The sequence below is a fragment of the Nerophis lumbriciformis genome, linkage group LG33 (assembly GCF_033978685.3).
Source record: "Nerophis lumbriciformis linkage group LG33, RoL_Nlum_v2.1, whole genome shotgun sequence".
Taxonomy (NCBI): domain Eukaryota; kingdom Metazoa; phylum Chordata; class Actinopteri; order Syngnathiformes; family Syngnathidae; genus Nerophis; species Nerophis lumbriciformis.
In genome coordinates, this window is record NC_084580.2 from 24,129,525 (window position 1) to 24,145,150 (window position 15,626).

General features: G+C 39.8%; 2 protein-coding genes across 2 annotated transcripts in view; one reads left to right on the plus strand and one right to left on the minus strand.

Moving 5' to 3' along the window:
- Positions 1-8,195, minus strand: part of LOC133575674 (uncharacterized) — a 37,245-nt gene extending 29,050 nt beyond the window's left edge. Inside the window, exons 1-2 of the mRNA XM_061928386.2 lie at positions 7,807-8,195; positions 2,187-2,405 (exon numbers count right to left, since the gene is read on the minus strand). Of these exons, the coding sequence (XP_061784370.1) occupies positions 2,187-2,405; positions 7,807-7,921 (334 nt within the window). The 5' untranslated portion in view covers positions 7,922-8,195. The remainder of the gene's footprint in view (positions 1-2,186; positions 2,406-7,806) is intronic.
- LOC133575713 (uncharacterized) overlaps positions 1-15,626 on the plus strand; it is a 177,242-nt gene that overhangs the window by 84,156 nt on the left and 77,460 nt on the right. The gene's annotated exons all lie outside the window — the stretch shown is intronic.

Here is a 15,626-nt window from a genome sequence, read left to right on the forward strand (position 1 = left end):
CAGCCCACAACATAAAAAATACTAGTCAATAAAATAAAAACATAAAAAAGTGGAATAAAAGAGCAAACAGGTGAAATGTAAAAGAGATAAAGTTGCAATGTTGACCCTAATAACACAAAGTTCCCATAGAAACTTTTTTTTTTTTAACTGTCATTGCTCCAAACATAATAATAAATCAAAAACTATTATTGTCCTCATACTTCACATCAAATAGTAGACTTTGAAATATTTTTTGGGCACAATATCACATATTTTGTGTTTGCCATAAAGAAACTACCGTATTTTTCGGAGTATAAGTCGCTCCGGAGTATAAGTCGCACCGGCCGAAAATGCATAATAAAGAAGGAAAAAAACATATAAGTCGCAACGGAGTCTAAGTCGCATTGTTTGGGGAAATATATTTGATAAAAGCCAACAGCAAGAATAGACATTTGAAAGGCAATTTAAAATAAATCAAGAATAGTGAACAACAGGCTGAATAAGTGTACGTTATATGAGGCATAAATAACCAACTGGTATGTTAACGTAACATATTATGGTAAGAGTCATTCAAATAACTATAACATATAGAACATGCTATACGTTTACCAAACAATCTGTCACTCCTAATCGCTAAATCCCATGAAATCTTATACGTCTAGTCTCTTACGTGAATGAGATCAATAATATTATTTGATATTTTACGCTAATGTGTTAATCATTTCACACATAAGTCGCTCCTGAGTATAAGTCGCACCACCGGCCAAACTATGAAAAAAACTGCGACTTATAGTCCGAAAAATACGGTATATATATTTGTTATTATTATTATTTACTATCTGTTTATATTTTCTTATTTTAGTTCTGATTATTATTATTATTATTATTTATTTTTTTATTTTATTTATTTAATTGATTTATCTGTAAATATTATTATTATTTTGTTTTCTTGCTGTTTCTTTCTTTTGGGTTTGGGATGGCATCGTTGGGATATAAACAAAAACATATTCGGCCCAAACATATTCGGCCCAATCACATAATATCTACGGCTTTTCACACACACCAGAGAATGCAAAGCATACTTGGTCAACAGCCATACAGGTCACACTGAGGGTGGCCGTATAAACAACTTTAACACTGTTACAAATATGCGCCACACTGTGAACCCACACCCAACAAGAATGACAAACACATTTCGGGAGAACATCCGCACCGTAACACAACATAAACACAACAGAACAAATACCCAGAACCCCTTGCAGCACTAACTCTTCCGGGACGCAACAATATACACCCCCGCTACCCCCAACCTCGCCCACCTCAACGTCCTCATGCTCTCTCAGGGAGAGCATGTCCCAAATTCCAAGCTGCTGATTTGAGGCATGTTAAAAAAAACAATGCACTTTGTGACTTCAATAATAAATATGGCAGTGCCATGTTGGCACTTTTTTCCATAACTTGAGTTGATTTATTTTGGAAAACCTTGTTACATTGTTTAATGCATCCAGCGGGGCATCACAACAAAATTAGGCATACTAATGTGTTAATTCCACCACTGTATATATCGGTATCGCTTGATATCGGAATCGGTAATTAAGAGTTGGACAATATCGGAATATCGGCAAAAAAGCCATTATCGGACATCTCTAATCAAAATCAAAATGAATTAATGACATATTCAAGGCATCAATTACTTCACATCAAATATTCCATCACTTTGACATATTTTTCGGGGGACATTTTACATCTTTTTTGAGCATTTTTTGAGTAATACTTTTGATGCATTTTAATCTTTTTGCTGTGTCAGATTACAAACTAAACAGGACACAAAAGTCCCCATTGACTACCATTATAACGCAAATGTTTACCAGTACAGACATTATACAAAATAATCATGCATTTTCCAATGGATTGGTAATTTTATCCCCAATTGCTTGAATCTTTCACAATATTTGTTGTTTATTTACTATTCTCTAGCGCTGTTAGTCTCACTCTGCATTGGCGAGTAGACGAGCGTTGCTCAGGAGTACTTTATGCTACGTGAATGTGGAGCAAAAAAAGCAAATATATCTACCTTTTACAATACCTGTGGTCCCCGGATGAAAATGTGTTACGGACATTGTATGATATGTGGATGTTCTAAGACAAAGTGAACAGTCCAGTTGTGATGGATTGAATGCCCTGAGAATAAAATGATATGTGCTTACTTGGACTGTGATGAAGCTGTGAGGACTCAGGTGCTTTGTCTTCATGCTCTTCAGTCTTCACAGAGACAACAGTCAGTGGAAACTTGCTGACATCCTCCTCCTCCTGCCCTAGAAGACACTCTCCCTCCTGAATGATCCAACATTCCTCCTCTTCCTCTTTAAGGTGAGGGGACTGGGGATCCTCCTCTTCCTCTTTAATGTGGGGGCGCTGCTGGACGTCTGTTGGGTAAATAATACTAAGAGTGAAAAGAGGTAGTTTTGGGCTGACAGTGTTGACAAAATGAGATTATTTGTGTTAAGTGTGTAGCTAAACATTGAATGAAAACATGGAAAAATAGCCCCTTTTTGTCACAGCCACAAATATACAGTGGGGGTCAAAAGTTTACATACACTTGTAAAGAACATCATGTCATGGCTGTCTTGAGTTTACAATTATTTCTAAAACTCTTATTTTTTTGGGACAGAGTGATTGGAGCACATACTTGTTGGTCACAAAAAACATTCATGAAGTTTGCTTCTTTTATGAATTTATTATGGGTCTACTGAAAATGTGCTGGGTCAAAAGTATACATACAGCAATGTTAATATTTGCTTACATGTCCCTTGGCAAGTTTACCTGCAATAAGGCACTTTTGGTAGCCATCCACAAGCTTCTGCTGGAATTTTTGACCACTCCTCTTGACACAATTGGTGCAGTTCAGATAAATGTGTTGGTGTTCTGACATGGACTTGTTTCTTCAGCATTGCCCACACATTTAAGTCAGGACTTTGGGAAGGCCATTCTAAAACTTTAATTTTAGCCTGATTTAGCCATTCCTTTACCACTTTTGAAGTGTGTTTGGAGTCATTGTCCTGTTGGAACACCCAACTGCGCCCTGGGCTGATGATTTTAGCTTGTCCTGAAGAATTTGGAGCTAAGTTTACAAACACTGGACACGATCGCCCCTTTCAAATGCCGCCGCGCTAAAACCACGCCTCAGCCCTGGTTGAATGACGTCACTCGGGCTGCCAGGCGCGTATGTAGAAGAGCAGAGAGAAAATGGAAAAAAGACAGGCTGCATGTGTCCTTTGCCATTTTTAAAGAAAGCCTGTTTTCCTTTCAGATGACTGTAAAAGCAGAAATGAATATATATCTATCTCAGATTATATCTTCTAACTGTAACAACCCCAGAGTTCTGTTTAAAACTATTAACACTGTCATTGATGCTCCCAAATCTGCTGGTTTTGATGCTTCTTTTGAATTCTGTGAAAATTGTCTCCATTTTTTCACTGACAAAATTGTGTCAACTAGAGCCAGTCTATCTCAGCCTTCATATGACCCTTCTGTTCCCCTGCATTTCTCTTCTGTTTTCCATCAGTTTGAGCCGGTGTCCTTTTCTTTTTTAAGTGACACAGTTAGTCATATGAAGCCCTCTGGTTCTCCTGCAGATGCCCTCCCACCTCGCCTGTTTAAGGAGGTACTTGCTACTATTGGACCAAGTGTCCTTAACATTATCAATAGTAGCCTCTCTTCTGGAATAGTTCCAGTAGAGTTTAAACATGCAGTGGTACGACCTCTACTTAAAAAACCCAGCCTCGACCCCTCTCTCCTCTCTAACTTCAGACCTATCTCTAATCTTCCATACATTTCCAAAATATTAGAGAAGGTTGTCTACAGTCAGTTGTTGCCCTTCTTAGAGGATAATGGTATCACTGAGCTGTTCCAGTCCGGTTTTAAAGCCCTCCACAGCACAGAGTCAGCGCTTCTAAAAGTTTTTAACGATGTCCTCCTGTCCACTGATTCTGGTAAATATGTTGTCCTGGTGCTTTTAGATCTGTCTGCTGCGTTCGACACCGTCGACCACGCCACCTTAATCACTCGTCTTGAGAACTGTGTGGGCATTAAGGGCGCCGCCCTCAACTGGTTCCGGTCGTACCTAACCGACAGGAGTTTTTGTGTAAAAGTAGACAGTTTTATGTCGTCCACAGCTCCTTTACCACATGGGGTCCCCCAGGGCTCAATCCTTGCCCCAATTTTATTTGCACTTTACCTTCTCCCCCTTGGTTCTATTTTTAGGAAGTACAGTATTGCATTTCATTTTTATGCCGATGATTGCCAGATTTATTTTCCCATGGCACAAAATAACACGGTTCAACGTCTTATTGACTGCCTGCACGACATCAAAGTCTGGCTTTCAGCTAACTTCCTGAGCCTAAATGAAGATAAAACAGAAGTTATGTTGTTCGGTCCAAGTCGCTCTCCCTCCCCCAACGTTGACCTCGGCACTCTGACCCCGTATCTCAGCGACTCTGTCACAAACCTGGGGGTAAAGTTTGACTCAGATTTTAAATTCGAAAAACAAATCAGCAGCGTCGTTCAAAAAAGCTTTTATCAATTACGCCAAATAGCGAAAGTGAAACCGCTTCTATCAAGACATGATCTTGAGAAATTAATCCACGCTTTTATCTCGACTCGTCTTGACTACTGCAATGCCCTGTATGTTGGCATTAGCCAGGCCTCCCTCGCCCGCCTGCAGCTCGTGCAGAACTCTGCTGCTCGTCTGCTAACACAGACCCGCAGACGTGAGCACATCACCCCTATTTTAGCGTCCCTTCACTGGCTCCCTGTGCGTTACCGAATACATTTTAAACTCCTTTTATTTGTTTTTAAATGTCTAAACAACCTCGCGCCAACCTATCTCTCCGACCTCCTTCAGCCTTACTGCCCCACCCGATCCTTAAGATCAGCCGATCAGCTGCTGTTGACGGTCCCTGACACAAGGCTGAAGCTTAGAGGTGACAGAGCTTTTGCCGTTGCTGCTCCCAAGCTCTGGAACGACCTACCCCTGAGTGTTAGACAAGCCTCCTCTCTTCCTGTTTTTAAATCTCTCTTAAAAACATACTTTTATTCCATGGCTTTTAACACTGAGTGATATCCATCCTGCAATGGCGCCCCATAATACACCTGCTGTGATCCTGTTTTTATGTTTTTATGTTTTTATTAATTCTATTTTAATTATTTATTTTTTATCGTGTTCTGTTTGTATTGTGTTGTGTTTGCTCGGTACTCGTTTTATCTTTTAACCTGTTCATTGTACAGCACTTTGGCTACCCCTGTGGTAAATTTTAAATGTGCTCTATAAATAAAGTTGATTTGATTTGATTTGATTTAATCCTCCTTTTTCATTGTCCCATTTACTCTCTGTAAAGCAGCAGTTCCATTGGCAGCAAAACAGGCCCAGAGCATAATACTACCACCACTATGCTTGACGGTATGTATGGTGTTCCTGGGATTGAAGGCCTCACCTTTTCTCCTCCAAACATATTGCTGGGTATTGTGGCCAAACAGCTCCATTTTTTGTTTCATCTGATCACAGAACTTTCCTCCGGAAGGTCTTATCTTTGTCCATGTGATGTCAGATGAAACAAAAATTGAGACCATGTGGACAATGCTGAAGAAACAAGTCCATGTCAGAAAACTTCAAGAATGTTTTTTGTGACCAACAAGTATGTGCTCCAATCACTCTATCACAAAAAAATAAGAGTTGTAGAAATGATTGGAAACTCAAGACAGCCATGACATGATGTTCTTTACAAGTGTATGTACACTTTTGATCGCGACTGTATCTTCAAAAGCTGTCCATTGAGTAAAAATAGGGTTTGGAAATTCATTGATTACAATGTAAAATATATTTGGTGGGAGGAACATCAAACCTTTCATAAATATGTTGTGTCTCCTTTTCATGAAGAATATAAAAACAAAGCAGTACATCATCCTCACAAGACGATTCACCTTCCTATACAAAATCTACTCAAGAATAGTGTTAATAATCAAATATAAAGTTAGTAAAGATGTGAGAGTAAGAAGTCAACAAACCTGTTCTGTGTAACACAACTTGATGATGTTGTTGTTGTTGTTATTAGTCAAACATAAAGTTAGTAAAAATGTGAGAGTAAGAAGTAAACAAACTTGTTCTGTGTAACACAACTTCATGATGTTGTTGTTGTTATTAGTCAAATATAAAGTTAGTAAAGATGTGAGAATAAGAAGTAAACAAACCTGTTCTGTGTAACACAACTTGATGATGTTGTTGTTGATGTTGTTGTTGTTATTAGTCAAATATAAAGTTAGTAAACATGTGAGAGTAAGAAGTAAACAAACCTGTTTTGTGTAACACAACTTGATGATGTTGTTGTTGTTATTAGTCAAATATAAAGTTAGTAAAGATGTGAGAGTAAGATGTAAACAAACCTGTTCTGTGTAACACAACTTGATGATGTTGTTGTTGTTATTAGTCAAATATAAAGTTAGTAAAATTGTGAGAGTAATAAGTAAACAAACCTGTTCTGTGTAACACAACTTGATGGTGTTGTTGTTGATGTTGTTGTTGTTGTTATTAGTCAAATATAAAGTTAGTAAACATGTGAGAGTAAGAAGTAAACAAACCTGTTTTGTGTAACACAACTTGATGATGTTGTTGTTGTTATTAGTCAAATATAAAGTTAGTAAAGATGTGAGAGTAAGAAGTAAACAAACCTGTTATGTGTAACACAACTTGATGATGTTGTTGTTGTTATTAGTCAAATATAAAGTTAGTAAACATGTGAGAGTAAGAAGTAAACAAACCTGTTTTGTGTAACACAACTTGATGATTTTGTTGTTGTTATTAGTCAAATATGAAGTTAGTAAAGATGTGAGAGCAAGAAGTAAACAAACTTGTTCTGTGTAACACAACTTGTTGCTGTTGTTGTTGTTATTAGTCAAATATAAAGTTAGTAAAGATGTGAGAGTAAGAAGTAAACAAACTTGTTCTGTGTAACACAACTTGATGATTTTGTTGTTGTTATTAGTCAAATATAAAGTTAGTAAAATTGTGAGAGTAATAAGTAAACAAACCTGTTCTGTGTAACACAACTTGATGGTGTTGTTGTTGATGTTGTTGTTGTTGTTATTAGTCAAATATAAAGTTAGTAAATATGTGAGAGTAAGAAGTAAACAAACCTGTTTTGTGTAACACAACTTGATGATGTTGTTGTTGTTATTAGTCAAATATAAAGTTAGTAAAGATGTGAGAGTAAGAAGTAAACAAACCTGTTATGTGTAACACAACTTGATGATGTTGTTGTTGTTATTAGTCAAATATAAAGTTAGTAAACACGTGAAAGTAAGAAGTAAACAAACCTGTTCTGTGTAACACAACTTGATGATGTTGTTGTTGTTATTAGTCAAATATGAAGTTAGTAAAGATGTGAGAGCAAGAAGTAAACAAACTTGTTCTGTGTAACACAACTTGATGATGTTGTTGTTATTAGTCAAATATAAAGTCAGTAAACATGTGAGAGTAAGAAGTAAACAAACCTGTTCTGTGTAACACAACTTGATGATGTTGTTGTTGATGTTGTTGTTATTAGTCAAATATAAAGTTAGTAAACATGTGAGAGTAAGAAGTAAACAAACATGTTCTGTGTAACACAACTTGATGATGTTGTTGTTGTTGTTATTAGTCAAATATAAAGTTAGTAAAGATGTGAGAGTAAGAAGTAAACAAACCTGTTCTGTGTAACACAACTTGATGATGTTGTTGTTGTTATTAGTCAAATATAAAGTTAGTAAAATTGTGAGAGTAAGAAGTAAACAAACCTGTTCTGTGTAACACAACTTGATGTTTCTTGTAAACAGCGTCCAGTAGTTGACGTTTCTCCTCTTTTGTTCTAGAAAGTTCCTCTTCATACTCTGCTATCGTTCTTTCGCACATTTTCACACAATCACAACACTTTACACTCACATTTGATCTCTACTTAGCCATTTGGGTTTTTGTTAGCAGCTAACATGCTAAGCTAGCCAGCAAGCTAAGCCAGCACGAGAAGTGTCGAAGTGCGCGCGGACTAATGTTTACGGATGCAAAGAATTATGAACAATGTTCACTCTAATAAACGAAATATATGTAAGCACTGCCCGCGACGCCGAAAGGGACAAGCGGTAGGAAATGGATGGATGGACGTAAGCACTGATTAAGAACACAGAATAATAATGACGGTCGCTTCCCGATTTTGAATACGCATGCGCCAAAAAGCCACTTCCGATCTCTACTTTGACAGCAGCTAAAAAAAATAAAATAATGTACAAGTATTTAATTTACTAGTTGTCGATTTATAAAAATAAAGCCTACATTTTCTAATTGTCTTAATGGTTTACAATTGTCAGTCAAATCTTTAAGAATGATTAGAGTACAAAAGCCTTTGTTAAAAACATTTAAAGCGATTTAGCTAGCCCTTTTTTTTTTTTTTTTTTTTTTTTTTTTTTATTATTGTAACCGATGGTTTATATATGTCCCCTATACTGTATAAAACTACAAAATAACAAACACGGAGGCTCCAGTTTTACACGAGGACCACTTTATTTCTGTTGTTTTCAAAACTCCGCTCCACCACAACGAGTCACCACTTCCGCTCTTAGCGCCTTCAAAACAAGAGCTCCAGGCATGTACTGTATAAAAGCTTATAACAGGAGCTTAACATCACAAAGAGGCAAGTCCATAAAAAATAGGTTACATTATTTAATTCTCTATCTGTATTTTGCTTTTGTTTTATTTCCTTGTCCTTGAAAGTGCCTTGACTGTTGAGTGAATTATAAATGTATGTTTGACATTTTTTTTACTACTATTTCCAGTTTGAACATTTTTAACGGCAAATAATTTGAATACAAGTCCGTTGTTATTTTGTAATGTTTTGAGCAAAGTCGTAAAACCGTCGAAGTTGTTCGGTCTGCGCCTGCGCAAATGGTAGGAGTCGGAACGCACAATTTGACCCTTTCCGGTGTTAGCTTAGCTTGTTAGCATACACGCGGAAGTTATCAACACGTCGATAAGCAGCGCCAGGGCCGGCCCGTGGCATAGGCCGTAAAGGCAAATGCTAAGGGCGCCGTCCATCAGGGGGCGCCACGCCAGTGCCACAAATGTTGGAGAGAAAAAAAAAAAAAAATTGTTACTATTATTTCTAAATACAAAAAATAATCCCACGTTAATTAAAATGCAAAGTAAAGCCTATTTAATAGAAATATTATTTGTTACAACATTACGCCCCCCCCCCCCCCCCCCCCCCGCACGGTGCGCCCCCTCCCTTCCCGTATCATGACTCTTTTTGGACGTCACCACATCAAAAAATTGACAAGGTAGTAAACCGTAAGTAGGTTGGATATAATTATTGAATATGATCAATATCAAGAGGAAGATTACTAATTCAGTGTTAATATTGGAGTGGTCCCCGGGCTCATCTGTAGTGGAACAGTTGGGTCCAGAGGTCAAAAATGTTAAGGACCCCTTCTATATAAAATGAGCCTGCATGGAAATCAGTCTTTGGCACATTAACATTTTATATGTTCATTAATGTCCCCTGTACTATAACAAAGGAGTTGTAATATACATCTATTAACAAGCTTATTGGTAAATTATAAATGAATTAAAGACCTACTGAAAGCCACTACTACCGACCACGCAGTCTGATAGTTTATATATCAATGATGAAATCTCAACATTGCAACACATGCCAATACGGCCGGGTTAGCTTACTAAAGTGCAATTTTAAATGTTGCGCGAAATATCCTGCTGAAAACGTCTCGGTATGATGACGTCAGCGCGTGACGTCACGGATTGTGGAGGACATTTTGGGACAGCATGGTGGCCAGCTATTAAGTCGTCTGTTTTCATCGCGAATATATTCTGGACATCTGTGTTGGTGAATCTTTTGCAATTTGTTCAATGAACAATGGAGACAGCAAAGAAGAAAGCTGTAGGTGGGAAGCGGTGTATTGCGGCCGACTGCAGCAACACAAACACGGCCGGTGTTTCATTGTTTACATTCCCGGAAGATGACAGTCAAGCTTTACCATTGGCCTGTGGAGAACTGGGATGACAGAGACTCTTACCAGGAGGACTTTGAGTTGGATACGCAGACACGGTACCGTGAGTACGCTTCCAAACATTTGATCGCTTGCCCGTACGTGCGTGCCGCTATGTGCATGTCACGTACGTAACTTTGGGGAAATATATGTGCTGTATGAACTTTGGGGGGGTGAACGATACTTTGGGCTGTGGGGTTGAGTGTGTTGTGCAGGTGTTTGAGTTGTATTGGCGGGTTATATGGACGGGAGGGGGGAGGTGTTTGTTATGCGGGATTAATTTGTGGCATATTAAATATAAGCCTGGTTGTGTTGTGGCTAATAGAGTATATATATGTCTTGTGTTTATTTACTGTTTTAGAATATCAGGTCCCACCCGCCTCTCACAGCATCTTCCCTATCTGAATCGCTCCCACTGCCCTCTAGTCCTTCACTCTCACTTTCCTCATCCACAAATCTTTCATCCTCACTCAAATTAATGGGGAAATCGTGGCTTTCTGGGTCCGAATGGCTCTCGCTGCTGGTGGCCATGATTGTAAACAATGTGCAGATGTGAGGAGCTCCACAACCTGTGACGTCACGCTACTCGTCTGCTACTTCCGGTACAGGCAAGGCTTTTTTATCAGCGACCAAAAGTTGCGAACTTTATCGTGGATGTTCTCTACTAAATCCTTTCAGCAAAAATATGGCAATATGGCGAAATGATCAAGTATGACACATAGAATGGACCTGCTATCCCCGTTTAAATAAGAACATCGCATTTCAGTAGGTCTTTTATGTTTATGTGCGGCCCGGTAGCAAATGCGTTGGGGACCGCTGGTTTAGTCGACTGAATTTACTTGCTGACTAAAATTTAATCAATTAAGAGGACTACAGTTTCACTAAAACTAAAATACTTTTTCTTCAAAGAATTATGACTAGAAATACATTTTTAAAAATTGCTGACGAGATCTTCACTGACATTGGGAGATCATGTGTGGTGTGACTGAGCAACGCTGTTTTTTTGTTTTTTTTAAAGGGGAACATTATCACAATTTCAGAAGGGTTAAAACCATTAAAAATCAGTTCCCAGTGGCTTATTATATTTTTCGAAGTTTTTTTCAAAATTTTACCCATCACGCAATATCCCTAAAAAAAGCTTCAAAGTGCCTGATTTTAACCATCGTTATATACACCCGTCCATTTTCCTGTGACGTCACATAGTGAAGCCAACACAAACAAACATGGCGGAAAGAACAGCAAGATATAGCGACATTAGCTCGGATTCAGACTTAAACGATTCAACAGATTACGCATGTATTGAAACGGATGGTTGTAGTGTGGAGGCAGGTAGCGAAAACGAAATTGAAGAAGAAACTGAAGCTACTGAGCCATATCGGTTTGAACCGTATGCAAGCAAAACCGAGGAAAACGACACGACAGCCAGCGACACGGGAGAAAGCGAGGACGAATTCGGCGATCGCCTTCTAACCAACGATTGGTATGTGTTTGTTTGGCATTAAAGGAAACTAACAACTATGAACTAGGTTTACAGCATATGAAATACATTTGGCAACAACATGCACTTTGAGAGTGCAGACAGCCCAGTTTTCATCAATTAATATATTCTGTAGACATACCCTCATCCGCTATCTTTTCCTGAAAGCTGATCCGTCCAGTTTTGGAGTTGATGTCAGCAGGCCAGGGAAGCTAGGGTCGATATTCTTCTCTTGATCATCTTCGGTGGCATAAGGGACGGTGTGAGCCAAGACATCCAGGGGGTTTAGCTCGCTCGTCTGCGGGAACAAACTGCCGCCATTGCTTGCCGTGCTAGCGAGGTCCTTTGTCCCTGAATTGCTCACACACTCCGGCAGATTCAATGGGGGTCTGGCGGCAGATTTCTTTGACTTTATGGTTGGAAATGCATCTGCTTTGAGTGTCGCAGGATATCCACACATTCTTGCCATCTCTGTCGTAGCATAGCTTTCGTCGGTAAAGTGTGCGGAACAAACGTCCAATTTCTTGCCACTTTGGCATCTTTGGGCCACTGGTGCAACTTGAATCCGTCCCTGTTGGTGTTGTTACACCCTCCGACAACACACCGACGAGGCATGATGTCTCCAAGGTACGGAAAACAGTCGAAAAAACGGAAAATAACAGAGCTGATTTGACTCGGTGTTTGAGAAAATGGCGGATTGCTTCCCGATGTGACGTCCGAGAGCAAATATTAGAAAGGCGTTTAATTCGCCAAAATTCACCCATTTAGAGTTCGGAAATCGGTTAAAAAAATATATGGTCTTTTTTCTGCAACATCAAGGTATATATTGACGCTTACATAGGTCTGCTGATAATGTTACCCTTTAAAGCACGTGTTTGTCTTCTTGTGTTCTACAGACGTCAGTGAAGAACATCTCTTTTCTCAGCAGCGGGAGGAGCCACAGCCCCCCTACCTTAAAGATGAAGAGGAGGAACACAGCATCAGCCAGGAGGGAGATCATCTTGAAGGACTGGTGGAGTTCCCAGTGACTGGTGTCCCTGTGAAGAGTGAAGATGATGAGGTCAAAGGTGAAAGTGAGGAGAAGAGCAGCAGCTCAACACAACACATGACAACAGAAGCTGATGGAGACCACTGTGGAGGATCACAAGCAGACAAGCTCTTAGCTCCACTATCAGATAGTGAGGACACAACGTCACACTCTCCTCACACTGATGATGAACACTCTAAAGATGATAAGACATGTCACACTGACTTCAAATGTTCTCACTGTGACAAAACTTTTGGCTTAGACACAAATCTGGAAAAACACATGAAATATCACGCAGGAGAGAAACTATTTTTGTGCTCAGTGTGTAGTAAAAGTTTGATAAGGAAGCGGATTTGATAAAACACTCAAGAATACACACTGGGAATCAACCAATGTCCTGTTCAGTTTGTGGTTTATTATTCACAAGGAGGGATAGTTTGAGAAAACACACCGGAGAAAAACCCTTTTCTTGTTCAATCTGCGGTACAGGTTTCACGCGGATTTACGACGTGACCAGACACATGAGAATACACACCGGAGAGAAACCTTTTTCTCGCTCAATCTGCGGTTCGTGTTTCACAAGGAGCGAACGTTTGAAAGTCCACATGAGAAGAAGACACAACGGAGACAAGTCACACTGGTGTTCAGTGTGCGGCACAAGCTTTGAGCGACGTCAACATTTGATAAAGCACATGAGAACTGTTGCGTTTTGGACCAGTTGTTCCTCCCAGGGAATTCAAGTCACAAGTCGCTCCCAAGCTTTTTACGACACTTAAAGCTGAGTTAAAAAAAACCACCAGAGACAGAATAGCTATTTTGTTGTATATTTTCAAAGCTTTGCAGATATACTTTCAGACCAGTCCGGCATAGAACATTCTATCGCCCCGCCAAAATGGTCTGTCCTCCCAACCCCAAAACCCTCTCTCTTCTTAAGTCCCTGGCAGTCCTCTGTCTCTAGCCAAAACAAATGCTTATTATCGCTTCTTCTTACATTCCAAAGAATTCAAGGTTAACACACACAGTTTACTTGCAGACAAAGCAGCAAGAGAAGAAATGGAAAACACGAGCTGTTTTCAAATATGACTATGAAATAAAAGAAGTACCGTATTTTCCGCACTATAAGGCGCACCGGATTATTAGCCGCACCTTCAATGAATGGCATATTTCATAACTTTGTCCACCAATAAGCCGCCCCGGACTATAAGCCGCGCCTACGCTGCGCTAAAGGGAATGTCAAAAAAACAGTCAGATAGGTCAGTCAAACTTTAATAATATATTAAAAACCAGCGTTCTAACAACTCTGTTCACTCCCAAAATGTACGCAAATGTGCAATCACAAACATAGTAAAATTCAAAATAGTGCAGAGCAATAGCAACATAATGTTGCTCGAACGTTAATGTCACAACACACAAAATAAACATAGCGCTCACTTTCTGAAGTTATTCTTCATTCGTAAATCCTTCGTCTTCGGTGTCCGAAGTGAAAAGTTGGGCAAATGTGAGATCCAAAATGGACGGTTCCGTCTCGTCGAAGTCATCGGAGTCAGTGTCACTGTTATCCAGCAGTTCTGTGAATCCTGCCTTCCGGAAAGCTCGGACCACAGTTGTGACCGAAATATCTGCCCAGGCATTTACGATCCACTGGCAGATGTTGGCGTCGTCTGGCGCTGCCTCCGTCTTAGTGAATGTGTGTTCGCCTTCTGTCATCCATTGTTCCCACGCAGTTAGCAGTCTAGCTTCGAATGCCCTGTTGACACCAATATCTAGCGGCTGGAGGTCTTTTGTCAATCCACCCGGAATGACGGCGAGTATTGAATTAAGCGCGTAAGCGTGTCTCTTAAAGTGATGTTATGAGCTAGCAAATATAACAACTACACTACCCAGCATGCAACGATAGTTACGAGCATGCGCGGTAGCCCTGAGAAGCGTTGTTGTATGCTGGCAGTTAGAATGTGGTTATGAGCACGCTGTGAGTAAACGTTGAGAACTCAGTTAACACGCCTCGTCTGCATTATTTATAATTAGACAGACAACACACTTAATAGGAGCCATTTTGGGGTCTTTACATAAACACACAAATGGAAATGAAACGTCACATATCCCAGCATGCACCGCGCGCTTCTTCTTCTTCCGGGGGCGGGTGGTTGCTTACAGTACAAGAAGAAGCGCTTCCTGTTCTATGGGGGCGGGTGCTTACCTTGGCGGTTGCTTGCGTAGAAGAAGAAGCGCTTCCTGCTCTACCGGGAAAAAAGATGGCGGCTGTTTACCGAAGTTGCGAGAACGAAACTTTATGAAAATGAATCTTAATATTTATCCATATATAAAGCGCACCGGGTTAAACGCCGCACTGTCAGCTTTTGAGTAAATTTGTGGTTTTTAGGTGCGGCTAATGGTGCGGAAAATACGGTACAACTTAAATTCGGATATATGTAAATATCTTCCTCCGACAGAACACACACTCGAGAGGAAGTGTTGAGTTGCAGTGTGTGCGGGGAAAGATTCTCTCGTGAGTACCAACTTAGCAATCACAAGTGTGCCGGTGAGAACAACAACAGCAGTAAACTGGAACATCTCTCTGTGAGCACAGACCTCCGCCAAGGCCCCGCCTCCCGATAGTAAAGACTCCTTTAAGAAAGTCATAAAGGCAACTGGTGATCAGGATCATCCCCAAAACGTAATCACTTGTTCATTGTCCCATTTCTGACATGACCTGAAAGTTTCAACAAAATCCAGTTGCTATTTACCAAACAAACTCCAGCAAATATATAACCGCGTATAGTTATTATTTTTTTAAATGCATGTCATTTGATTACTTTTTATTGTTTCTTTTTTATGTGCAGCACTCTGTAGACAGTTTTGTTATTAACAGTGCTGTATAAATAAATGGGATTGGATCGGAGAAAGGATTCTACTGCCCGTGTTTGTTTTTGCCCGTCTTCTAAACAGGCGCAGAATGACATAAAAGGAGTGCACCCTCTTGTCAGTAATCAATTGTCATTATCTCTGTGGGTGGAGGCGGGATCGTTAGCACACACAAAGACAAGTTATAACCTTAAAGGG